The 27,196-nt window shown below is 39.0% G+C and overlaps 2 protein-coding genes and 1 long non-coding RNA gene across 4 annotated transcripts; 2 read left to right on the top strand and 1 right to left on the bottom strand.

Annotated features, from left to right (window-relative positions):
* Positions 1 to 1,503: 1,503 nt before the first annotated feature.
* On the top strand, positions 1,504 to 7,528 carry LOC136208911 (snRNA-activating protein complex subunit). Of its 2 annotated transcripts, none has more exons than XM_066000202.1 (12): positions 1,504 to 1,668; positions 2,240 to 2,387; positions 2,480 to 2,538; positions 2,639 to 2,705; positions 2,793 to 2,848; positions 3,204 to 3,414; positions 3,857 to 3,945; positions 4,046 to 4,130; positions 4,237 to 4,332; positions 6,388 to 6,513; positions 6,594 to 6,854; positions 6,985 to 7,528. In XM_066000202.1, the coding sequence occupies exons 2-12, from the start codon at positions 2,247 to 2,249 to the stop codon at positions 7,267 to 7,269; spliced, it is 1,476 nt and encodes a 491-aa protein (XP_065856274.1). In that variant the 5' UTR covers positions 1,504 to 1,668; positions 2,240 to 2,246; the 3' UTR covers positions 7,270 to 7,528. The 2 variants fall into 2 exon arrangements, with proteins under 2 accessions (XP_065856274.1, XP_065856275.1); XM_066000203.1 differs by lacking the exon at positions 1,504 to 1,668 and adding an exon at positions 2,070 to 2,110.
* A 95-nt stretch (positions 7,529 to 7,623) lies between these two features.
* LOC136208912 (E3 ubiquitin-protein ligase WAV3-like) lies at positions 7,624 to 9,777 on the bottom strand. The gene is made up of 3 exons (XM_066000204.1): positions 9,670 to 9,777; positions 9,513 to 9,596; positions 7,624 to 8,948 (listed from the first exon to the last, which is right to left on the bottom strand). Exons 1-3 carry the CDS (start codon positions 9,775 to 9,777, stop codon positions 7,710 to 7,712), a joined length of 1,431 nt encoding a protein of 476 aa, XP_065856276.1. The 3' UTR covers positions 7,624 to 7,709.
* LOC136208913 (uncharacterized) lies at positions 8,832 to 10,110 on the top strand. The gene is made up of 3 exons (XR_010677321.1): positions 8,832 to 8,970; positions 9,652 to 9,792; positions 9,979 to 10,110. It is a non-coding gene; the product is annotated as an uncharacterized lncRNA (long non-coding RNA).
* Positions 10,111 to 27,196: the final 17,086 nt, after the last annotated feature.

Consider the following 27,196-nt stretch of genomic DNA (forward strand, 5'->3'; position numbering starts at 1 on the left):
GAAACTCTAATACATCTAGGAACGAAGTAATTATGGCTTACCATTACCTAGTTTTAACCCAGTAAGCAACCGGCCGAAGATAGCCAAGGAGAGGGGTGTGAGAGATGAAGACGAGCTGCACGAAACCTAGTTAGGGATTTGGAATGAGAGAGGGGTTTATATATGAGCTGAAATTTCAGTCAAACAGATTGAGCGCGATAAGTTTTCGTTGGCTGCGTAAGTGAAAATTTCATTGCCGGTTTTTATGTTTTCCGCAAACGATGACAGTTATTTATAACGACCGTCATCTAATGATTATGTAAATTTTGACTTAAACGCGCGCTTTTTATAAATGACAGACTTGTGTCATCGGAAGGCCACAACGAAATTGAGTTGATTTAAACTTACGCTTTAAGATAACAGAATTTTAATATACTGTCACGAAAAACAATCAGACGATACGAAAACAAATCTTTGTCATGTATATTGTGTCATGTGAAAGGAAAAATGGCATAGTGTATGCCTTTGTTTTGACATCTAGTGCATGCAACCGATGAAACATCATCACAACAAATGAACATATAGTCTGTTGTTTGTTATTGTTCCCACGATGACAACAAACCAGGGACATCTAGATTAGTATCTTATCGCCTCACTGTTTCACTTAGTTGGATCGTCAACCCATCAAACGTGAACAGATCACAAATAAAGAATACGATAATTAAAGGCACTATTTAGAGATAATGTCTCGGGACTAGATCATTCCTATAGTTAGTAACACAATAAACATTTTAGAGCCATTGGTAAATTTCTTTTATGATTAACTTGTATGTGATAGACTTAGCTATTAGTATTTTAATATATGTTTTTGTAACTTTGTTAGTGACACATTAAATATGTTATATGTAATTGATGTTTGGAAAGTTCGATATGACAATTAAATAAGAATTAAACTTGATTTTTTAAATTTTAAGTAGGCATTACATCAATTTGGACCACTAAACTAAAGCTTCAAATTTAATTAGGACTTTAAATTATTAAAATTAGCAATCAAGTCCATGAATTAAGCAAAAACCATCAATTGAATCTCTATCCTATCCTAAAATCAGAAACTGTGACTATTTGATATAGACTGTAATCATCTCTGTGCGGTTCAAAATGAGCTTGAGGAAGATGGTCTGAAACTGTTCAACAGAATGATTTTCGATGAGGCCTCAATTGATGATTTCTGTTTAGAATGAGGATTCAATTGGTGATTTTTGCTTAATTGAGGGACCTGATTGATGATTTTGATAATTTTGGATCTTAATTGATTTTGAAACCTTAGTTTAGGGAGCTTAATGGATATTATGCCTTTTAAGTAACATAGAATAAAATTGACAGGTTAAAAATGTTAGGGTTAAATTTGAACCAGAAACAAATTTGCCCTTATCCCTAGATTTACTCTTAAAACGCAGCGTTCCGAGTTGCTATAAATATGCTCAAAAGTCTTGACCATTTCGATCATATATTGCCTTATAAACATTTCACCGGCCACCGACCACGGCGGCTACCCTCGATCTCCACCGGCGACAATCAAGTTTCCATAGAAGCTCCGAAGTTCACTGAAGCCGATTGCAGCTCTGCTCTGCCACCACCGATCACAAGGAGCACCACCAATCCCAATTCTGCCACCGCCACCGCCACCAGGTATTTTCTTTTTCCCTTCCTTAAGTTACTCTTTTGTTCAATTTCACTTCTTTTCAGCTGCAAGTTTGAATTAGTTTGTGCTTTGCTTAACGTTAAGAATTTTCATTTGCTTCCAATGCTTTTGTTTGCATTCCTTTGTGGACTTAAACTTCTTGTGGAAACCAAACCCTTTAATCGGAAAGTTTAGTCTTCAATTGAAAGAGTGATGGGATTTGAATATGAGTTGGGCCTTAACTATCAGCTAATAGCTAATCTTTTAGTTAAGTGGATTAATGGCATGGTATGAGAGTCTCTTTGACCAAGTGTGAAGGGTTCGAGTCCTGGCAAGATTGACCTATTTAACACATTTTCTTCCTATCTTAATATGAATTGGGACTTAACTATCATTTAAGTTTTTAGTTCAAGCGGTTTCATGTCATGTTATCAGAGCCTGTGATCAAGGGTTGGATTTCCCTGTCAAGCCCATTTGTTCTAGCTTTATTTCTGGTTTTCCTCCAAGTTCTGTTTTCAGAATATCAGTAATATATTCGTATTTCCATCTGTGTTGATTGTTTACTTTACTATTGCTTAGCTATTAGATGATGAGTTCAACATCTGGAGATGGAGATGGAGTGATCAACGCATCTATTGTTCGTGGAGGGCCTATTTACATTAACAACTTTGTAGGCCCACTCACTAGGGTTCCTGAATTTGAATCTACTCTTCTTCATGAACTTGAGGTTTTCTTTTCATCTCTATTTTTTCTTCTTTATCTTGTGTATGATTTCATTTATACTGTTTGACAAATTTGGCTGCTGTCCCTTTCCTTTAGGAATTGAAACTTGAACTGTGTGTGGATTCTTCTTCATTGTCCACTGACGAGGATATATTGTAAATTTTCTTTTTCTCCTCCTATGGTTTTGCTTATTTATATTATTTAGTGAAGACTTTCTTTCTATTTATTACAAATTATAAAAATTATTCATGGCAGGGTTGATGAGCTTAAAATGTTCAGTGACGAGGATTTGGTAGACATGGCCTTGAAGGAAACTTTGAAGGTATATTGCTTCAGTCTTTTTTATTTTATTTTTATTTTTTTTGTTGGGGGATCTTTGTTATTGATGTTTTGTGGTTTCTGACTTCAGGATGTGAGGCAGAAGGAAAGTTCCTTGAAGGCGTCTCAAAAGCACTCAAATCCTAGGTGCTTCTTGCGATTAAATTTGCCTTGTGCTTTCGTTTTGTGTATCCATTCACATCATTGAAATTTTACTGCTGCCATAGGCTGTCTTTTATCAAAATTCATACAATTTGCTGGATTTTTTTTTATAAACTCCTCTTCATTTTTCATGTATGTACACATCTTAGCATGTATTCTTACAGAGAGATTAGGTTATCATCATTTCTTACATACCAGTGAAGATCTAGATCCATCAAACATGAATTTCAAGGATCCTCTTTGTTTGGGAATATACTTCACTGTGCAATGGATGTTATATCTTTCTTTCTTTGTTCCTAGTCCTTCTATTTATGTCCTAAGGTGTTCCTTTTGTCCTTAGAGGAGAAAATGATCTTAGCTTGCCAAGCGATGGTAACTCACAATTGGAAAGTTCTGGAAGAGAAGGGGAAGCATCAACTGCTTTGGAATTACTTAATGAAGGGAACTGCTGCGATGCGACTCTTGTTGATACCAAGCCAAGTAAGAGAAGAAGATGTTTGAAATCATCAGAAGGATCCAAGTCTGGAACCAGTTCTAAACATGCTGTTGAGGTGTGTTACATGTTTTACCCTTTCTACTTTCAGTTTTCACCCATGTGTTGGTACTGCTGCTAACAGTATCTTATTAAGATATGGTATGCAAAGTTTCAGTTGATTTCTAATTTTACGGACATTCATTTTGATCAATGATTTGTTCATGTTACTACAATAAATTTATCTTATTTGCTTTTGCTTTATGGTTTTTACTTCCTCCCTTAATGCTGTGCTTTCAAGATGAGAAGAAGTGTAATGCAACCACTAATTTTTGCATGTAGACACACATAGGACTAAATTAGTTGCAGTTGCTTAGATTAAGGAGGTTACAATATGAACATATATTAATGCCCTGTAGAATATATGTAGGAACAATATTTTCTAAATTTTCCCTCATTTGTGGTGCATGATCACCGATCTTATGTTCTATTGATGTACTTGTTATTCTTGAAATTTCTAGGAGAGTTGTCTAGTGAAGGCAGAGAAGGTCTTAAAAATCAAGCAAAAGCAAGATCAAGACAAGGCAACTGCCAGACTACATTCACTAAAGTTTGTAGATACAAAATTTTGTAAGTCCGTGTGATTGATATAGCTCCTGTTATCTTTTGCTTACAATTGCCTTTTTTTTTTTTTTTTGGTCCCTTGCTAGTTGCAAGATCAGCAAGACTTCTGTTTCAGCCCCAGAGGAAACTCAAGGGATGAAATGTCTTAGGTTTACAAATTCTGGGAAACAGGTGGCCTTCAGAATTATCTTTTACTTCTTTCTACAAGTGTGGTCTAGATTATTATTCTTAATGCTCGTTTTTGTTCTTTGGTACTCTTTTGTCATATAAACACCAGCTGAAGCCCTCAGATCTTAAAGAACACAGAGCTGTGCAGCACCCTGACGTTGTTCTTTGCATTGAGGTTTACCATAACATACAACAATGGACAAAGGTATGGCTTTTGATTCTCTTGGTGATGCTAAAACTGTAAACAAATTATCTTTGATTTCTGTTTTGTTATAAATTAAGATCATGATGGTTCTACTTTCCTTTTAATTATGATCACCATTATTCAATCATTACTAGAGATGTAGGATAGCAAGAATGGAATAAATTATCTTTTAATATCATTAGCAGTTAACTGTGAAGCATGGAAATGCCATTTGGCTGGCGTTTCAAAGTTTCCCAATCAGAAACAAAGAGATGCTTAGGAACCATAATGAGACATATTTGGGCTCGTGTATCTAAATATAGAAAATAAAGAACACATTTCCTCTGTTTGGGGACCTGTTTTCAGCAGATACATCCCACTTGGATGGGTTTTCTAACCCTTCAAAACTTCCTGTTCCTACAGATGTGCGCTCCTACAAAAGCCAGCTCAGTCCTTGCTTTTTCACATAATTTTTCTGCTCTATCTCTTAGTCAAGGCTTGCGTCTTCTTTGTTTCTTCTGTTTGATGATTTCTTCAAGAGCCTTGCTGTCACCATCACTATTTAAAGTATTTCTGATTTCTCCTCTCTGAACTCTTTAGCCATGAAAAGGGACAGTTGGGTCTTGTTTCAGACTTTTTTTGGCAATTTTTTGGTTCAGTGGTGTTGATCCATCTAATTCTTAGGTTCAAAGGTGATACAGTACAGAGGACTTGTTTGAACACTTGATTCGTGATTAAAATTTAAAATTATAAATATGATTTAGTATTTCTTGCATTTTGGTTTTAGAATTTATCACTTCTTATATGTTAAACATCGTCTTTTATGGTTTTTGTACATTTTCATTCTCTACTGTGGCTTGTGTTGTGTCACTTAGGCGCATGCTTGCTCTTTGCGCCTACCGCCAAGGCTCCAGGTCCCCCTTACGCCTTTAATAACTATCCCACTATGCCATTTTCTATTATTCTTCCTATTTATCTTTGTGAAAGATAATATATAAAAGCTATTATTTGGTCGTACCTACAAGTTTAAGCTTTTGGGTTAAATAGTTCCTTGACATTGTATTCAGAGCCTCTTAAACCAAGTGGTGGAGGATTCAAATCCTTGCGAACTTATGTATTAATGGAATTTCAGCACATGGTAGGATGAGCTTGTATTGTACATACTTAAAGCCTAAGGAGCATTTAGGTGTGTGTATATAAAAGCTATTTATTGGCCTTACCTATCAACTTAAGCTTTTAGGTCCATTGGGTTCTTGATAATCTGAATTCATGATAGTTATAAAGGATTAGATAGTCTAGATTAAGATATTAAATAATCATAAACCTCTTACTTTGAACTAAAGTATCTACACAGATTACTCTTTGCTGACCTACGATACTTTTGTTGCAAATATCATTTGGTAAGGTGTATCGTTGCATAGTTTCTGAGGTTGATGAGTGTATGGTCAACTATCAAAGGTTTTAAGCTCAGTTTGATTTGTGAGAATATATGGAAGACAGTTTGATATATTTTTAGAGTTCCTAGGAAATCAGGGGAGGCACAAGTTTGAAATTAGAGTGCTAATCAATTTTGCTTTACTTTGGCTTTCATAGCTTGTGTGAATCATATGATGTTTTTTTCATAAGATGGGCAGGTAGCTATATCCATTTTAGGCTGAGGAGTTCAATTGAGTTTTACGTTTTAATCTCCAAGCTTTGTTGCATAGTTCAGGCTTTTAATTTCAGTGTTATGTTTTGCTCATGCTCTGGTGTGTTTTAATCTCCAAGCTTTGTTGCATAGTTCAGGCTTTTAATTTCAGTGTTATGTTTTGCTCATGCTCTGGTGTGTTTTGCCTTTCAAAATCATTGAACTGCTGCTAGAGACGTAATGAACTTTTAGTAACGAACAACATATATATATATATATATATATATATATATATATATATAACGAACAACATATATATATATATATATATATATATATATATATAGGTTTCTGATTTAGTGTTGCTTACATTTTCCTATAGTTTTTCATGTAACGTTTTACTTTTGTTCCTGCACATACAATTTATTGAATTTGGAATTATTCTATAGGCACAAGAGTTATTGGTCCTTGGTAGACAACCATTGACTGAAATAAGGGACAAAATTTATTGCATGACGGACCAAGTGATGCAAAAGGCAGGGCAACATGATCCATCTGGGTATTTTCTTATAGAAGTAAGGTGTACTCATTGTTCTTTGACTTATTCTGAAGATAGTTTGTTGTCACTAAAATATATTGGAATGCACAAATGTAGGATGTGTTCTGCAACGATATGAGGGATCCATCTGCAATTGATTACAGTCAACCTATATTCGATTGGCTCAGAAACTCCAAAGATGAAGCTCTTAGAAAATGGGAGTGCATTGTAAGTGGCGAGTTGCAAAGAAAGCAGAAAGCGGTCATAGGTGAGGTACGGAGTCCGCAGTTGCCTCCATTCAGACGTGTTGAAATGCGGAAGACTCGGTTTTGTGACTTGAGATTTCGTCTTGGTGCTGGATACGTCTACTGCCATCAGGTATGAAAATCTGCACATTTACCCTGTTGGAAATTATGGATGCAATATTTGGCAGCATCTTCTATGGCTTAATGTAGTTCAAATTTTTAGATGTCTTCACCAATTTTTTGTTTGTTTGCCCTTTTTGCAGGGAGACTGCAAGCATACAATTGTTATTAGAGACATGAGATTGATTCATCCTGAGGATTCACAGAATCGTTCAGCTTATCCAATAGTAAGGTACCAAGTCAAGCTACGTGTCCAGAAATGTCAAATTTGCAAAATTTTCAGGGCCACAAAAGTGACAGTGGATGACAAATGGACCGCATATAACCCCTGCTATTTCTGTAATGACTGCTATTACCTTCTTCACTACTCTGAGAATGGATCTTTACTGTATAGCGACTTCTCAACACATGATTGTCTGCATGACTAATTGCATAGTTGTCTTAGGTCGGTCTACATCTTGATCGTTACAAGCGAATGGCTGTTCATCTGAACTTGCAGTTTCAATTGCAGCAATAGATACTGTGATTATATAGTGATAAAGACTTATGATTTTGTAAAACTTTCAACTCCATAACACTGAATGCTTTTGGTAGAGTACATGATTGAGGGTCTTTTGCTGACTATTGTTTGCTTATGCCAAAACTTTTAATTAGCTTAGAGTGATATAAAAAAAAGCAATTCATTTATGTATTGCATCCTGAGGAATGATTGTACAATTCTTTATGTAAACTTTGTTGAAGCACTCATAGGTTGTTGCTGCATAATGACTGGGAAGCTCATAGACGACTGGAATCTCTTGTGGATGTGATTAATGTGTGTTTGTGTGTATAGATACTGTTGTGAATCGTGATGTATTGATCTCTTGATTCAAAGTCTATAAGTATGCAAATGTTTAGCCCATCTTCTAGCCATGTAAGGATCATGATAATCCCAACTCTCCACGCTGCTCGTCCTCCCGCTAGTAGTGTCCACTTCGCTTTCCATCCGAGCAACAGTGTCGCCTTTATCCTCTAAATTTACCAGTCTCTCTCCAGTTATGCTGCACTCATCCACCCCACCCTCCATATAGCTGTACTTTACGCAAACAGAACCATGGTTGCCTAAGTCTAATAAAATTCTCTTTTCGTCATTGCCTCTTAGCTCTCCAATCCTTATTACCCTGCCTTCCCCAATTCTCAATTGGACATCTGTAATGACACCACCGAGTAGTCGAATCAAGAACTCTTCAAATTCATGAATGACAAATCCATTTGAAGTGCCCAAGCCAAAGCGATGAATTGGGATAGGCAGTTGCATATTGATGGTGTGGTATGATGATGTTGGACAATCAGATAGATGCAAGATACAGGTATGTGGATTCTTGTGAGCACGATCTTCAAGTATCTTAATTCCTTTGTTAACCCCTTCTGTGGGATCTGCTTGCCCAACAAAGAAAAGGCGCTCAATGACTTGGAGCGCGGTTCGCTTACCGCAGGAAGTCATGCGTCTCAAGGGGAAAACACGGGCAGCCGATGGAGAGTAAGTGACAATGGCTAAACGATCAACTGGCCGCAGGGAGAATACAACCAATGCCATGGATTGCTTGACAAGTCTCAAATGAGGCCCGCTGGGGCTTGCAACCAAAACCAAGTCTATAGGTCTTTGGTTTGTTAATTTTACACAGAGATAAGAATATGGAGCAGCAGTAAGTTTCCTATGGGTAAAGAATGATGGTGGTGGTGGTGGTGGAGGTAAGGGGACAAGAGAGAGGTGGAGGCGTGGATGATGAGGAGTGTGGTCAGGGACAGTATCAATGGGGTCATCATCATTGTAGCGAGCAGAGCGTAGGAAGGAGCGCCTGTGGACCCGGAAATTGGCTATGGAGTCATCAAGGATTTGGAAAACAGGGTCAGTTTGGTTACAAGAGAGGGGACAGGGTTGGTTTAGGTTACGGGGAAGTTGGGTCCAATGGGCACGGCAGATAGGACAGGTTACACTCCCATGCCGGACATTGGATGAGATGCAGGCGAAGTGAAATGAGTGACAACACTGAGCTGTGAATATAGCCTGCCCTGGGCTGTTTCCTGTGCTGTATGTCAGAACTTCCAGGCATATTGCGCAGATGTTCTGCTTCCATCAAATCAACAAGGTAAACAAACGTCAAACATTTCTTCAAAGTCTTATTGTTATTTGGGAAGAATGAATTTAATTTTTACGAATAAAAATAATGCAATTTTAAACCCTATGTTTACTGGAATGTGCCATTTTAAACCTCACCTAAGAAAAATGATTTTTTTTTATCACGTCAAATTTCATGTTCTAGCCACCCTAATAAGTTTTGAAATTGCTGTTAGTGGAAAAAATGGGAAAAAAATGCATATTCATTAATGAGGTTTGAAACTCACCCATTAGAAGTTAAATTTTCTTTTGCAGGTAGAGGTAAAATCTACTCTTTTAGAATCACTATAATTGATTTTCAAAACTTTGTCAAGTAATTCACATTACAGAAGTAGGAAAGAGGAAATCTTTAAAATGAAGTGTTCTTTTCTTTTAATTGTGGAACTGTGTGGTGTGGCCGAATATGAGCTAAGAAACAAAATAAAAGAAAAGGACAGAAAAAGTAGAAAGCATTGGATACCAAAAGTAAATGAAACGGTTATGGTGGAACTGGAGTTTTTTCAGAAAGCAAACCTTAGAAGGCATGCTAATTTCACTGTTGATGCAGCTTCTGCTTGATTCTGTTTGCTTTGATCTTGGTGGAGTTGAATCCCACTCCTGTTTGTTTAATAAAAAATCAGAAAATATATACAGAGTGTGTATATGAATTCAGAATCAGAGAAGAACTTACATTGACAGAGGCAGAGGAGGAGGAGGAAGAGGAGGTAGAAGAAGAGAAGGAGGCGCAAGCAGCCACCACCATTTTCCTCGCAGCTCTTTTGAGTCCTCCGACTCCCATGGTTCTAAAAAAGAGGTATGAATTTAGTCATTTCAGCTTCCAAAACTCTGCAAATTCCTTTATTTATACTACTATGAAAGAAAGAACAAACTGCAACTTTATCTTTATTACAATTAGAATAATGCTTTTTGGTTTCTTGGGTTTGGAGTGTTTTCCAATTCAAATTGAAATCAAAATTTGTGCTTTTCTTTTCTTTTCCAGTGAATTTTGATTTGACTGCAAAAAGAGAGGCATGGTCGGCACATGGCATTATAACTTAAACAGTGAGTGATTAGTTTAGTTCCATGGGGACTCACTCCCACTTTTTATTTTTACTTACACTTGTTTCTGTTCCACTTCCTATGAAATTTGAAAGGGTAATTAAGTGGAATAGAGAAATACAAACAAAGATGGGACCTTTATCAGAGTTGGTCTCATGGGGTTGGAGGAGGGAGGGGGACCATCTCTAGATTTCTTTATTTGGTCCCTCCATTTCTCTTTCTCAACCCCTAAATTCTGCGCCTAATATTTTATCCCCCCTCTCCCCCTTATGTTGAGGACTAGTGGAAAAGCGTAATAATGACCAAATTTGACCATATTGTTTCAAGAGATTTGAATCTACCCGTACGAAAGTATAAATTTATTCTTATCAATTTTACATTTTGTCTAATGGTAAAGTTTAATGAATTGGTTTTGCAATTATTTGAGTATCATATTAGACATTTCAAACAAGTTGAACGGATTCCTACACTTTTTGTTAGTTATAACTGGTTTTACAATTATTTGAGTATCATATGATTAACTTATACGTAGAAGATTTAGTTGTTTACATTTTAGTATGTTTTTTATAACTACGTTAGTAACACAATAATTATCTTAGATGTAATTGATGTTTGGAAGGTTCAATTTGACATTTGAATAACAGTCAAATCAGAGGTAAAATTGATGTTGTTTGAAAATGTTAAAGGTAAATTTGTATCATTTTATACATTAAGGTCAAATCTGAACTTTTTCAAAATGATATAATCAAAATTGGCTCTTATCCAGTCATAGAAGGCGAGCAACGCCGATAAACGTATTCAAGTTAGTCTTTTTTTTTTTTTTTTTTTTTTTATTAAGAGTAAAGAAGATTAAGAAAGAAATAATGTTGCATCTTTCTAATTTATATAACATTCATGGTTAATATAATATTTGAATGTTATATGTGACTGTTTTTTTTTTTTTTAAACGGGAACTTCGGTAGATTAACGAGCAAGAGTTACATCATTTAGAGTTAGAGACAAAGTAAAAGAAGGAACAAAGTCCTAGACATGGGAGCTAGGTAAAAACAGAGACTTCTTAAGTAAAGTATCGTCGACTTTATTAGGGTAACGATTACATGAGAAATATGAAAGCCTGCACATTGAGTAGCCAAACGACATGAAGCCAAGATACATCCACTTTCAAGAGATCAACCACTTTCGATCGAAACTTGTCCACTATACCTTTCAAGTCTAATTCGACCCAAACTTTAAAGATATAATTTTTGAGAATCCAACTTAGCACCTCATTTAAGCTAGTAGCTTCCACCACCAATGGAGACTAATTTTTAGGAAAAGCCCGTGTCTAACACGCAATAAGACGACCCAGAGAATTTCGACAAACCATCCCAACCCCTATTTGCTTTTAGAGGACATCAGAGGCAACATCAACATTAGCTTTGATCTAGCCAACCTCTTGGAACGACCATCTGTGTTCATGCTGCACTTGTAGTGCATTGCGAACAACGACATTAAAACCCCGACACTATTGGAAATCATACATCAACACCATACTACGATCAACTAAGGCCGAAGCTGGCATAATTTGGTCGTTCTAAAGCAAATTGTTGTGTTGACCCCAAATGCTCCACATTACCATACATACCTTCTCTTTTGCAGATGCAACTCACTGAAGTCCGAAGTAGTACCCAATCCAGGAACAAAACCAATAGCTAACCAGCAATCAGATGCGTAGGGTCACTCAACAAAGATATGGAAATTGTGTTCCCCAATCGCTTTACAGACCATACACTCATTGTTTATATTAATCCCTTTCAAGAATAATTTCTCGCGGTTAGGAATGATATTGTTACATGCTCGCCACATAAAGCATCAAACCTTAGGAGGAATGTGTATTTTCCAAATCTCAGTCCAGCCACCCACCCGAGTCTCCACCATCGACCCAAAAGAACTGCTTAAAGACAACATTATAACTCGAGCAAACAGAATAGCTCCCCTGCTTGTCGAAGTGCCACACCAGTCTGTCATTTGTATCCATATTTACTGTTGGAACCGATAGAATATAATGCACATACTCATGTTCAAAGATTTGTTCTAAGAGAGGAACATTCCATGAAACTGTAGCATCCAATCTTAATTCTTCCATAAGCAAATTCTCACATCCCTCCTTAACATGAGTTCTCAGACGAAAGCCAGAAGAATTAGGAATCCAAGGATGTCGCCAAACATTAATAGTATTTCTTTATCCCACACGCTATCGACTATCTTCAACAAGATTGTCCTTAGATTAAAAAATGCTCCTCTAAACTAGGCTAGGGTTATCACCCAACTGAGCCCTCTACAAAGTCCCTCCATGGAAATATTTAGCTTTGAGGATCTTACAAGCAAGAGCATTATGGTTGGAAGCTAGATTCCAAGCCTGTTTATGGAGCAAGGTGAGGTTAAACAACTCAAGGTGATGAAAATCTAATCCTCCACTCTTCTTTTGTAAGCATACTCTATCCTAAGGTGCCCAATGAATGCGGAGCTTATCACCTTTCAAACCCCACTAGAAAGAGTTCATCATTTGCTGTAAATCGACACAAATGACGATGATAGAAGAAAAATGCTATACAGTAAGAAGTGATAGCTTGGGCAACTGACTTTAAAAATACCTCCCGACCAGCCTGAGAGAGCATCTTACCATCCCAGCCAAACAACCTTTGCCACAACTTGTCGCAAAGATAGCTAAATACTGACCTCTTCTTATGACTAAGCGGAGATGGACGGCCGAGGTAACGACCAATATTGAGCGAATTTCTTAAATCTAACAAATCTTTAATGCAATCTTGGGTCGAGCTCGGAACGTTCAAGCTGAACATAATACCGGGCTTCTAGAGGATGATAGATTTTCTAGAGATAGATTTATAATGGTTTAAGTACCTTTCAAAGCAACACACTCCTCCCTCGTGGCCCTGAAGAATCGAAAACTGTCATCAACAAAAAGAAGATGCAACACCGGAGGAGCATACCGACTAGCTTTACAATTGTGAAGTAACCCTTAACCCTCTGCCACCTTTATCATAACTGACAAGCCTTTTGCACACAAGATAAACAGATAAAGAGGCAGATGGCCCATTTGGCGAAGACGTCGCTTAGGAATAACAAGCCCAACATCGCCTCCATTCAACTGAATGTGATAGTTAACATAGGTGACACACTACATAATCCAATCCCAAATGTAGAGTGAAAATCAAGTCGAACCACAACTACTGTAAGATATGTTCACTTAATACGGACATAGATTTTGCTAATGTCGATTTTAAAGGCAACATCCTAGTATGCCTTTCGACGCTTCATAATGTGCAGCAGCTTGAAAGCTAAAACAATATTATATCACCAAGGATCAATTTTAGCATGTTAGCCAAGATCTTATAAATAACATTGCAAAGAGAAATAGGTCGAAGATCCTTCATCATAATTAGAGTACTAACCTGAACCACATTTGTATTAAATAGACGGGGAGGGAAGGGGGGGGGGGGGGAACTCACCAGTCTTAAGCCACAAATAGCAATTCTGAACAACATCAGGTCCAATCGTGGGCCAGAATTTCTAATAGAAGGCCGAATTGAGCCTATGTGGTTCAAGAGCTTTATAAGGATGCATTAGAAAAATAGCTCCACAAAACTCATCAGAAGTAAACGGGGCCAATGGACGATCGTTCATATCACTCGAGACACAGAGTCAAAGAAACTGCAGCTCATAGCTTTACAATATTATCTAGATCATCAAACAAAGTAGAGAAATACAAGAACAAAACCTGCTGAATATCATCAGGGGACTCGGCCCAAGTGTCATCTCCATTATCAAGCTTCGAAACCCGTTTGGTCCTCCTCCTACCCGACACCATTCAATGGAAAAGTTTACTATTCTTATCACCATCCGAGAGTCACATATTTTTAACTCTTTGGTTCCAATAGTTATTTTCCTCCCAAACGACATCTTTTAACATCTTTGCTGCCACAACTTGATTCAAGCCATTATTTGAAATATTCTGCAATAGAAACGCGAGGTTAGCCTTACACCGACGAATGCGATATGAGAGCCTGTAATGAAACTACCTACCCCACTCCTGCATGACTTTCGTGTTCTCAATAATACAATGACACAAATCCAGCTCAACAGAGTTACTCATAGAGGATCGAACCAGCTCATGAAACCCATGCACTCAAAGCCAACAATTCTCAAAATGGAACCCGTGCGTTTGTTGCTCCTTCACTCAATCAGACATGTTGAAACACCTTTCCACATGATTTTGATTTGACAAAATTATTTAAGTAATGATAAAAATATTCTAACACATTAAATTTAAATGCTTTGATTTATTACACTAATGTGTTTGTTCAATGTTGAGTTTAATTATTTACAAGACATTAAGATTAAAAAGCCCAAAGGCCCTTAAAGTGGAAGTCAAGCCCAAGTCAACACATCAAGACCATTCGGCCCAAGTGTTCAAAACGAAGCCGTATCAAGTAAAACGACGACTCAGCGAAAGAAGGATCGAGAAGCCTTCGAAGCAAAAGCTTCAAGAGGAAGCTGCTGAGTTGGACGACAATGCAGTCTGGACAGCGGCAGACAACGATCAACTTCTAGACAAAGTATTTCTACTTTGGGAAAAGTTCAGAAGGCGCAGGAAGCTGTCTCGTGGACTTTTCCTTAAATGTCGAAACATTCTGCCGAGGACTGACGAAGACAGAAGATGCAAGAATCCTATTGGCCAACGACGCTGAGCACGCTCAGAGTGACAACGATAGGAAGCCGTTTCCCTCCAACGGTTATTTCGAAATTCGAAATAACCAGGTGCCTCAAGTGTCACTATATAAAGGCCATCCATTTGCTTCAATCGATGCAGATCTTCAATTAGTTGAAACGCTGACCAAATTCATACTTGAAGTTTCTGTGAGAAAAGCAAAGCAAATACCTTACACCAATTTCTATATTATTGTGTAAAAGTCTAGAGTGATTTTCAATCATCTAAAGTGTCTTAGCAATTATTGTTTAGGGCAAACACTTTATCATTTCTAGAAGAATAGAAAGGAGAGACTGAGTACTCGGTTATAGTACTCAGCAGTAGATATAGGAGTGAGTAGAGGTATAAAGGAAGGTACTCTTGTTATACTCAGCTTCTATTTGTAAAAGGTTTCGTGCTCTACCTTTAAAGAGCTCAGTAGAGAATTCAAAAAGCTCGGAACGAGTTCCAGGGACTGGACGTAGGCGGAGAGGCCGAACCAGGATAAGTCTGCTGAGTAATATCTTTCTAACCCTTAAAACTCCTTTACTTATTGCTTGCTATAAAACTGACTAAGTAATGAGCTCACGCTGAGTTAAGTGTACTAACAAGCTGAGTTTAGGAATAGACTCTAACTGCTATTTTCTAACTCAAGGAAAGAAACAGATTTAGTCACAAGTTGACTAAGCTTGTGTCTTCAAACTGCTTAGTCACGCTGTGTAAACCTTTTCATAAGAAAAGAAGTCAGCCTTAACAGACAAAATTTTAAATAGTTCCTATCCCCCTCCCCCTTGGGACTAACTTGTCACGTTATAAGGGACCAACAAGTGGTATCAGAGCTTAACAGCTCACTGTGCAAGGTTTAACTACCTTGAGCTGATCCCCACTATGGCTGAGAATAGCACTCGGTTTCTCCCAGGAAATCTGACAACTCAGATTTTACCTGAGGGTCTGTCCATAACTCGGCCTCCTCTATTCTTCGGGTCTAACTATACCTTTTGGAAGAATAGAATGAAAAATTTCATTCAGGCAACAAATATTAGTGCATGGCTATCTATAGTCCAAGGCCCATTTGTTCCTGTTGAAACTATTGATGGCCAAACGGTTGTCAAAGCTGAGACTAGATGGACAGAGGATGATCTCAAGAAGCTACAAAATCATGCTTCGGCTATAAACATGCTTCACTGTGCTTTAGATGCTGCAGAATACAATAAGATTTCAGGTTGTGAGTCAGCACAAGAGATTTGGAAGAAGCTGGAGGTCACCTATGAAGGAACCAACAAGGTGAAGGAATCCAAGGTCAACCAGCACATGAGGTTGTACGAGCTGTTTGAAATGAATGATGATGAAGGAATCTCTGACATGAACGCAAGGTTCACAAACATAATCAACGAGCTCAAGAGACTTGGAAAGATCTTCACTGAGGAAGAGCAAGTCAAGAAGATTCTTAGGAGTCTTCCTAAAAGCTGGCAAGCAAAGAAAACCGCTGTTGAGGAAGCTCAAAACTTAACCACCTACAAGTATGATGAACTCATTGGCTCGCTGCTGACCCACGAGATATCAATGAAGAACTTCGAGGTGAAGGAAAAGTCTGAAGACAAGAAGCAAAGTCTCTCGTCATGAAAACTGACTCCACTGATGGGAGCTCAACAGACGATGAAGAAATGGCTATGTTCACTAGAAAGATGAAAAGGCTGTTTAGAAAGAATGACAAATATTCTAAGAAGCCTTATAAGAAGTTTGATAAGTACAAAGCTGAGTCCAGTGACAGCAAGTACAAGAAGGACAGCTCAAAGCCCATTACATGCTTTGAATGTCATCAAACTGGCCATATCAAGTCAAGCTGTCCCACGCTGAGGAAAGAAAGAACAGCAAGAAGGCAATGGTGGCAACTTGGAGTGACAGTGATGAGTCTTCATCATCAGAAGCTGATACCACTGAGTCAGCAAAGATTTGTTTCATGGCTGACGAACTTACTGAGCCATGTGTTTCTGAGCATGCTGACCCCTCCATTGCATCTGACGATAAGGAACACTCAACTGAGATAATATCACTACCCTTGCTCAGAAATGAAATTATTAATGCCCTGAGTGACCTCTACACACTTGTCAAAAAGTGTAATAAAAAGGTTAGAGCACTCAGCAGGCGATGTGACGAGGTTGAGGAGGTCAAACTGAGTGACTTTCGATATATTCTCCAGGACACCTCAATTTTGCATAGTAATATAGAAATTATGCAAAAGTTTGTCTCTGAGGTCCAATCAGATTCTAAGAAACTGAGAAAGGATGTCATATCAATTCAGAACCAACTTAAGGTTCCGAATAAAAATATTCCTCTAAACACTGTGTACCGAAGTACTAGTCAGCAGAGATGGAATCCTCAGCGGAATGTCCAGTGTGACTTCTGTGGGAAGAAAGGACACACCACAAAGGTGTGCTGACACGCTCAACACTGGGGTGCTGACCAGTCAGTGAGACATCCTAAACGGAAGGTCAGCTGTGACTTCTGTGGAAAGAATGGACACACTGTCCAAGTATGTCGTCATAAAATGAAATATGATGCTTTACCTGTTGAACCTAACAAGCAAGGACCCAAAAAGAATTGGGTACCTAAAAGCAACTAGCTATATTGCAGGTAAGCCTGAGGTGTGCTGAGAAGTCAAAGATGTGGTACATTGACAGCGCATGCTTGAGGCATATGACTGGTGATGAAGCTCACGTTTGTGCGCAAACGAGGAGGAAGTGTAAGTTTTGGAGACAACAAGAAGGGTAAGATAGTAGGGTCAGGAACCATTGGTGGCAATCCTACTATTGAGTCAGTCTCCCTAGTCAGCGGACATAAATATAACTTACTCAGCGTAGCTCAGCTATGTGACAATGGGAGAAAAGTTATATTTGATGACACTGGATGTAAAATATTCGAGGATAAAACAAATGAGTTAATTTTAACTGCCCCTCGTATTGATAATGTCTTTATGCTGAACTTAGAAAAGAAGTTTTCAAAAACTGTATGCTTAGTGTCAAAGGAAGAAAATTCCTGGCTATGACACATGAGACTTGGTCATGTAAGCATGGACCTCCTGGCCAAATTAGCAAGAAAGCAATTGGTTGAGGGACTGTCAGAACTTAAATTTGAAAAAGATCAATTATGCCACGCTTGCCAAGCTGGAAAACAAACCAAACAATCTTTTCATAGTAAAAACATTGTCTCAACTAAGCGTCCATTAGAGTTACTACACTTGGATCTCTTCGGTCCAGTCCAGCCGCTGAGCTTGGGTGGAAGAAGATTTTCCTTGGTCATTGTAGATGACTTTTCTCGGTACACTTGGATCATCTTGTTGAGTAGCAAGGATGAAACCTTTGAGACGTTTTCAAATTTGGTAAGAAAACTTGAAAATGACAAAGACCTTAAGTTAGTTCACATCCGAAGTGATAATGGTGGAGAATTCTAGAACCAATAGTTTGTTGAATTCTGTGAAAACAACGACATTGACCATAATTTTTCTGCTCCTAGAACGCCTCAACAAAATGGGGTTGTTGAAAGGAAGAACAGAACCTTGGTTGAAATAGCCAGGACAATGCTGAGTGAGCATAGGCTTCCAAAGTACTTTTGGGGAGAAGCTGTTAACACAACGTGCTACATTCTTAATAGGGCTCTAGTTAGACCTATATTAAAGAAGACCCCTATGAACTTTGGAAAGGACGAAAGCCCAACATTGGATACTTTCGTGCCTTTGGTTGTAAATGCTTTATCTTAAATACCAAAGACAACCTAGCTAAGTTTGACTCAAAAGCTGATGAAGCTATCTTTTTAGGCTACTCAACAAACAGCAAAGCATACAGAGTTTTCAATAAACGAACTCAAGTCTTAGAAGAGTCAGTACATGTTGAGTTCGATGAAACTAACCCTGCAGGAAGACACCATCCGCTGACCGAGGATGATCTGCACTCAACACCCGCTGACCAAGAAACTGCCGCTGAGTCATTTCCTCAAGGGCTGACCAAAGGTAAAAGTGAACCTCGGATTGTTTTCACTGACCAAACTACACCTGCAGAGATTGTTGAAACACAACCAGCAGAAGACATCAATCTACCAAAGGAGATTAGGATACCAAGAGGTCACTCAGAGAGTGCCATTCTTGATGCCGCTGAGAACACCCTGATGACGAGGAATCAACTCAGGAGATACCTCAGCAACGTAGCATTCGTCTCAATCCAGGAACCAAAGAATTTCGCTGAAGCTGAGTATGATGAATTCTGGATGAATGCAATGCAAGAAGAACTTGATCAGTTCAGACGAAATGAAGTATGGGATCTAGTGCCAAAACCAAGAAGCCAGAAGACCATAGGAACAAGATGGGTCTTCCGCAACAAGCTGGATGAACAAGGGAACGTGGTCAGAAACAAAGCAAGACTCGTAGCTCAGGGCTACAGTCAGCAAGAAGGTATTGACTACGGTGAGACCTTTGCCCCAACGGTAAGGCTAGAGGCTATTAGAATTTTATGTGCATATGCAAGCTATATGAACTTCAAATTGTTTCAAATGGATGTTAAGAGTGCATTCCTTAATGGATTTATAAACGAGAAAGTTTATGTTAATCCTAAATTCCCAAACCACGTTTATAAGCTCAAAAAGGCTCTGTATGGTCTCAAGCAAGCACCACGTGCTTGGTATGAGAGGCTGACCAGTTTCCTGCTGACTAGAAATTATGTTAGAGGTAAAGCTGATACAACCTTATTCATTAAGAGGAAGGGTAAAGATACCATGCTGGCTCAAATATATGTTGATGACATTATTTTTGGTGCCACTAACGAGTCAATGTGCAAGGAATTTAGTAAGCAGATGCAGACTGAGTTTGAAATGTCAATGATGGGAGAACTCAATTTCTTCATTGGACTTCAAATCAAACAAGGGAAAAATGGCATCTTCATCAGTCAAACTAAGTATGCTAAGGAGATATTAAGAAGTATGAACTTGAGAATTGTAAGTCAATATCTACCCCAATGGGCACTGACACTGTCCTCTACGCTGATGAGAATGGTAAGTCAGTAGACAGCGGGTTGTACCGAGGTATGATTGGTTCTTTACTTTACTTAACTGCTAGTAGGCCGGACATTCAGTTCTCGGTATGTTATTGTCCTAGATATCAATCTAACCCCAAGGAATCTCATTACATAGCTGTAAAAAGAATCCTTAGATATTTGCAAGGCTCAGTGAATGCAGGTTTATGGTATCCCAACACTCATGATTTCACACTCATTGGATACACTGACGCTGACTACGGACGAGACAAGCTTGAACGAAAAAGCACATCAGGAGGATGCCACTTCCTTGGGAGCTGTCTTGTGTCCTGGTTCAGCAAGAAGCAGGCGTCAGTAGCCCTATCAACCAATGAAGCTGAGTACGTTGCTGCTGGAAGCTGTGTTTCTCAAGTCCTATGGATTAAGCAACAGCTTGAAGATTATGGCGTGCGGACCAAAACAATTGAAGTCAAATGTGACAACAAAAGTGCCATTGACTTATCAAAGAACCCAATCCAGCACAGTAGGATGAAGCATGTCAGCATAAGACATCACTTCATCATAGATCACGTACTCAAAGGAGAGATCAAGCTGACCTATGTCCCAACGGATGGGCAGCTTCCTGATATCTTCACAAAGCCACTGGCTCGTGAGCAGTTCAACATACTTAGAGAAGCCATTGGTATGTTTAATCCTCTTCAATAAATTCCAAGTATAGTATGCATGCTGAGTGAATTACCATGCTGAATGATTTATGCTATTGCTTGCTGAGTAGACCTGTCCATGGACCGGGCTGGGCCGGGCTCGGGCCAGTCGGGTTTTTAAGTAAAAATGCTCAGCCCAAGCCCAGCCCAGCCCACAATTAATTTAGGCGGGCTCGGGCCGGGCTGGGCTCGGGCTTAAAAATCAAATCCCGAGCCCAACCCATATAAGCCCACCTAAATATATATATATATATATATAATTGTTAATTATAAAAAAAATAAATATTATACTTAAAAATAAACATTTAATATATAAATATATATTTATTAATTAATATTAATAAGCGGGCCGGGTTGGGCCGGGCCGTGTTATTTTTATTAATCCCAAGCCCGCCCAAAAAATAGGTGGGCTTTGGCGGGCCTGGGCCGATGAACAATTTTTATTGTCCAAGCCCGGTCCAAGGGACACGGGCCTGGGCGGGCCGGGCGGGTACCCGGGCCCGTGGACAGGTCTATTGCTGAGTAGACATATATATGCTCAGTGTTTATCTTAAGCTGAGCTACTAAGCATAAGAACTGCTTCTTTGCATAACACTGACTACTCAGAATTTTAAACGCTTGAAATTCTTAACACTGAGTAAGGATACGTTGCAAAAGTTAATGCAAGCACGCGAATTAAATTGCCACCTAGGATGACGTATGCGCTATAATTAAAAAACACACACGCCGTATGTGTCATAAATGCCAGAATCTTTGTCGATTGAGAATCTCGAGGTCAAATTGACAACCCAACGCTTTAGATCAACTCAATACCTCTATAAATTGTGGAGAAATTCCCACTTTTATCTCTTTACGCTTAGAAAACTTTGGCATTCCAATTACTCTCTCTAAAAATTCTCAAACTTCCCAAAACTTCTCTGAGAATATGACGAATGTTTCTCTGAATATCTCCGGTGCCGGTTTACCCAACAACCGCTCCGATGAAAATCCCAAATCTTCTACCCAGCGTGACCACACTAAAGTCACTACGCCGAGCAAGAAAGCTCAAGCTGTCCAAGCCACCTCTTCGAAGGGAAAACAACAGCAAAAGGACAAGGGTAAGAAAGTTGTGGAACGCACCTACTCTCAGGTTTTCGAGAGTGTGAAGGGGTGTAAGATTGATCACTCGCGATGGTTTTCAAGGGGATTCGTGGACGCCGAGCAACCCTTTTATGAGTGGATCAAGAATAATGGTTGGAACGAGCTGTTCTCAGTTCGTGACGCTACTTACCCTGAGCTGGTAAGAGAATTCCATGCCAACCTAAAGGTCGCCGATGATAACCGGAACTACCTGGCTTCTAGTGTTCGAGGGAAGGACATCTTCATTAACCTTGTGTATCTTGCCTCATTGTTCAAACTGAAAAACGAAGGAGCTATACTTCGTAAATCAGGTGACCAAGATAAAACCAACTACGTTCAGACCTTCTGTAAACCTGCTGGTCATGCAGGTGAAATCTCGAGTACCTCCATGGGTCAGCATCAAAAGATGGCCCATTACATACTGACCAATTTCCTTTTCCCCAAAATCAACTACACCAACTCAGCAACCAATTTTGAGCAGTGTTTTATATGGCACATGCTGACCTACACGCCGATAAACATGTCCGTCTTCATAATCGGTGGGTTTCTACGAAGTACAGGAACCCTTAGGTTAGGCTCTTTTATCACCCGAATCCTCAAGGATCACAATGTGGACATGGTTGCGGAAATCCACACTTGGGGAACCGAGATTACAGCTGCTGCCATATTTGGTTTGGCATATAATCAACCAATTGTGCCGAAGAAAGGAAAAGGGGAAGCTATCCCGAATGCTGAGGGGGCGGTGACTCGAAAGGGAAGAACTCAAAGGAAGAGGAAAGCTGTGCAAAGCACCTCTAAAGGAGCTGCCTCTACAACCAAGAAGCTCAAATTTGTATGCGGAGGAACTAAGCCTCAAATTCAGCAAAGTCAGGGTGGATCTAAGTCAGCTGAGAAAAGACCTAGGCAAGCTGAGCCTGAGACAGAAGAAAGAGAGTTTGATGAGCAACCATTAAGGAAGAAGAAGAAGCTCAATTTTGAGTTAAGACCTATAGATGCACTTTCGACTGATGTCGTCGTTCCTCCTAACTCACATTATGCACAGAGTCAAGATATTGACGCTGAGCAACAGTTAGATGACCAGGAAGAACAAGACCAATTGGGTGGTCAGTTTGTCGAGGAAGAACTGGATGAACAGTTTGAGGAAGAAGAACTGGATGATGAGTCTGATGAAGAAGAAAGTGGTCAGGATGACACTGAGGAAACAGCAGATGATGAGCACCTTGAACCAATCAACACTGAGTTGGTTGACGAAGAAGAAACCGAGCACACAACAAATGCTCCCACTGATCAAAGGGAAGCATCACCTACTGACTCTATTGAGTCCATTCCTTGTGACCCTACTCCTCCAAAGCTAAAGAGAATGTGAAAGAAGAAAGCATATCGAGCACCCGTTATTGACCTAATGGGTGACTCACCGCTGAGGGATGAGATCTCTGATCTTACAGATGTACACCTGAGGTTCTTCTCCAACCCTCCTGAGTCTCAACCAAAGCAACAAGAAAATCAAGCCTCTGTTTCTCAGCCGAAGGAACATGCCGACTTATCCCCAAACCAAAGTAATGCCGAGCAAGTGCTCGAAGATTCCGCTCCTCAACACGTTGAGCAAGCCAAGGAATTACCTGCTCAGGTGAACACTGAACTTACTCAGCTTCCACAATCTAGTCAGCTTCAGCCTGACCCTGAGCAAGTAACACATTCTGCCGATCCTCCTCTTCCACAACTCCAAGTGCATAATCCAATCCAGTCAATTTCTACTGGAGATCCTAATTCAAGACCAGCCGCTGATAATGCTGGCACTTCAAATGTTGAGCAGAACCAAACAACGCCTCTATTCGGTTCTACTCCTCCTCCGGCATCTGGACCAACACATGATGGATCCTTTAGCTAGCTAAATGCAACTGAGTCTGGTCGAAGAATCGTTGACTCAGCTCAAGCTCTTATCTAGGACCTTCATCAATCAAACAACAATGCCACGACGCTGAGCACGCTCAGAGTGACAACAACAGGAAGCCGTTTCCCTCCAACGGTTATTTCGAAATTCGAAATAACCAGGTGCCTCAAGTGTCACTATATAAAGGCCATCCATTTGCTTCAATCGATGCAGATCTTCAATTAGTCGAAACGCTGACCAAATTCATACTTGAAGTTTCTGTGAGAAAAGCAAAGCAAATACCTTACACCAATTTCTATATTATTGTGTAAAAGTCTAGAGTGATTTTCAATCATCTAAAGTGTCTTAGCAATTGTTGTTTAGGGCAAACACTTTATCATTTCTAGAAGAATAGAAAGGAGAGGCTGAGTACTCGGTTATAGTACTCAGCGGTAGATATAGGAGTGAGTAAAGGTATAGAGGAAGGTACTCTTGTTATACTCAGCTTCTATTTGTAAAAGGTTTCGTGCTCTACCTTTAAAGAGCTCAATAGAGAATTCAAAAAGCTCGGAATGAGTTCCGAGGACTAAACGTAGGCGGAGAGGTCGAACCAGGATAAGTCTGCTGAGTAATATCTTTCTAACCCTTAAAACTCCTTTACTTATTGCTTGCTATAAAACTGACTAAGTAACGAGCTCACGCTGAGTTAAGTGTACTAACAAGCTGAGTTCAGGAATAGACTCTAAGTGCTATTTCCTGACTCAAGGAAAGAAACAGACTTAGTCACAAGTTGACTAAGCTTGTGTCTTCAAACTGCTTAGTCACGCTGTGTAAACCTTTTCATAAGAAAAGAAGTCAGCTTTAACAGACAAAATTTTAAATAGTTCCTATCCCCCCTTGGAACTAACTTGTCACATTATAAGGGACCAACAAGACAAACACAGCTCAAGAGGACAGTGATCTGACATACTCACAATGAGATAGGTAAGACATATGTGCGAGAACATATCCAACCATTCTGAATTTACGAGGGCATGATTAAGCCTTTATTGAACAAAGTTGTTAGTGCGACGCCCCCTTCTCCCATGTATAATCATGACATTGTAAAGGAAGATCAAACAACTAATAGTCCTTAATCACTTCCCTATACCCATTCTAGGTGAGGGGCCCCTCCCTTCTTATCTTAGATGAATGTTAAGCCCAAAATATACCTAAAATATCATATATAAATACGTTAAATTTACATTGAAATCGTGCTAATTATATTCATTTGGAATACTTTTACGTCTTTATTTACTTCTTTGATGCAAGGTACTTAATTATTTGGTTAAATCCAAATAGGAGCGAAAACGAAGCTAAAATGGAGGAAAAACCTAAAAAACGTACCAAGAATGCATATCAGTCAGAAGAACGCTCAAGGAGGATGAGAAGCAGTCGAGAGACGGGGAGACAAGTCTCTGTCGCGACTGAGATTTTCATAATCTCAGTCGTGACTTACGAAAGGCGTCACAGAAAAAATGCAATTTCAACTCGCCCCTGTCGCGACTGAGATTTTCAGAATCTCATATGAGATTTTCAGAATCTCATATGAGACAGCGAAGAATTCTGCACAGTTTTCACATGTTTAAATCCAAGAAACGCGTCTGTTCGTTTGGATAAAAGCGACCCTTCACCAACGGACACGACCCATCAATTACAACCCTTCACCAACTATAAATAAGTGATCCATTTCAAGAAATCAATGTTGGAAAATAGTTAGAGAAATTAGAGAGTTGTTATGTTGAAGAAACTCTGACTCAGAAATGAGTCAGACAGTTAGATTACATTTCTGTGTAAACAAACTTGCTGTACACAAGTTGTTATTAGATTAGTTATAAACACAGTATTAGTTTAGTTTCTAAGGTAGATCAGAGACAAGTTTTCATTCTGGTAGTGGACTGACCAGTCTCTATTCCGAAGATTCAGCGAGAAGAATTGACGGCTGAAGCGTATGAGGTTTGACAAACCTACGGAGTTTGAGGGAAAGATTGACAACCCGGATCTCAAAGTTTTTGTTGCAATGCTCTCCAAGTTTCTACTTCTCTATTACCTTGTGAAGATTCACATTTCATTAATGATATACTTATTTATTCAATACATTCTTTCTGTTGTTATTCTGATATTGTTCTGACAAAATGATTTTCAAAATGATAAATTGGTGTTTTTATTAAAACGTTCTATTCCATCTTATTCATATAAGAACTTTGTTGAACACTTGACAGATTTAGTTTTTATGGATGATATGATCGTTGATCGCGGCTTATCAGATATAAAATACTAGTTTGATTAAGGTAGAAATCTGCTCCGATCCAGAGAGATTTCTACGGTTCAAAGCCATTTAATTGAATAAATTCCTATATTATTACATGTCCATAATCTTTCCAAAGTTAAAGTTGTTTTATTTGCTTTATGAAAATAAGTTTTATACCTTCTATTTATTCCAATTACGGAAGTATCTGTCTTGTAATCAAAATCTCAAGACGGAATTGTTCTCTAAACTCAATATAATACTTTTATCTAATCCTAATTTATCCAAACCAATACAATCAATTAAACGATTTTCTTTTGTTAAACCTAAAGACGTGAATAAAACTGAATTAAATAAGTTTTTAGTTAAAAAGCGTTCCCTGTGGGTTCAATATCTTTTATTACTACAAGCGTATACCGTGCACTTGCGGAAATCGCTCAACAATGAACAATAAGTCATTACAATCATTGAACATACATTAGGGAAGAGACAAACGCCTTTTAAGATCCCGAAGTAAGTCCCATGAGAGGTGTCTGTTAGAGTGATTTGGTTGGCTATAGAAGCACGTACACCGCCAAGCAATACCATTCTCACCAACAAAGGAAAAATCAATATGGGAGTGGGAGCACGATGATAGGGGTCAAAAACCCATATCTTTGGGTACGATTTTAGGACGGTTTTTAGCGTTATTTTATGAATAAGTGAGCAATTCTCACATTTATATGCTTTTGTGTGAGTTAGTTAGAAATTGTATATGTTCTATTTACTTTTCGTTGTTTAGGCTCATTTTCTGGTTATTTTAGGCAAATATGGCCAAATTGGCATGTACGTTAAATTTCCATTATCTTTTATAGCTAATTGATCCGCCAAAAGTCGCACCAAACGAAGTGTTTACTCAAAATGAGCGATTGGCGGGTCAATTGATCGTGCATGTGCATGCTAAAACAAGAACGAGTTCGGGTGAAAGTTGTGTTTCGGGACATCCAGCAGTCGCGCAAGGCGTTCTGGGCATTCCCGCTCGTCGAAATGGCCTTTTTGGGGCCAGATCGGCGAGCTGACACTGCCAGCCCGTCGAGCTGGCCTGCGGAAATCAGTCAAAAGACTGATTCCCGGTCCCACAACGCCACGATCGACCCCACGTCTTCCCACCTGCAAAAGGATACAAATTAGGCCAGAAAGAGGGTCCGAACCGTGTCTATAAATAGGATTTTCTAAATGTAAAATAGACATATTTTTATCTTTGTAAAAACCTAAGCTTCCACCTCCTCCATCTCCTTCAACCTCCATTGAAGACACCTCCGAAGCTCCGTTCATCGAGGATTGCTCAAGTTCCATCCTTAAGTCCTAGGAAGACGCCTGCATTGGTAGACATGTTCTTTGAAAGGGATTTTTCTTATTTTATATTCTGTCT

This window comes from Euphorbia lathyris, chromosome 10 (assembly GCF_963576675.1).
Source record: "Euphorbia lathyris chromosome 10, ddEupLath1.1, whole genome shotgun sequence".
NCBI classification, from domain to species: domain Eukaryota; kingdom Viridiplantae; phylum Streptophyta; class Magnoliopsida; order Malpighiales; family Euphorbiaceae; genus Euphorbia; species Euphorbia lathyris.

Coding starts and splice junctions, on each gene's coding strand:
- LOC136208911 (XM_066000202.1), top strand. CDS start 2,247: ATGATGAGTTCAACATCTGGAGATGGAGATGGAGTGATCAACGCATCT. Junction 2,539..2,638: donor TCCACTGACGAGGATATATT/GTAAATTTTCTT, acceptor TATTCATGGCAG/GGTTGATGAGCTTAAAATGT. Junction 3,946..4,045: donor GCCAGACTACATTCACTAAA/GTTTGTAGATAC, acceptor GTCCCTTGCTAG/TTGCAAGATCAGCAAGACTT.
- LOC136208912 (XM_066000204.1), bottom strand. CDS start 9,777: ATGGGAGTCGGAGGACTCAAAAGAGCTGCGAGGAAAATGGTGGTGGCT. Junction 9,597..9,669: donor CCTCCTCTGCCTCTGTCAAT/GTAAGTTCTTCT, acceptor TTAAACAAACAG/GAGTGGGATTCAACTCCACC. Junction 8,949..9,512: donor AAATTAGCATGCCTTCTAAG/GTTTGCTTTCTG, acceptor TGATGGAAGCAG/AACATCTGCGCAATATGCCT.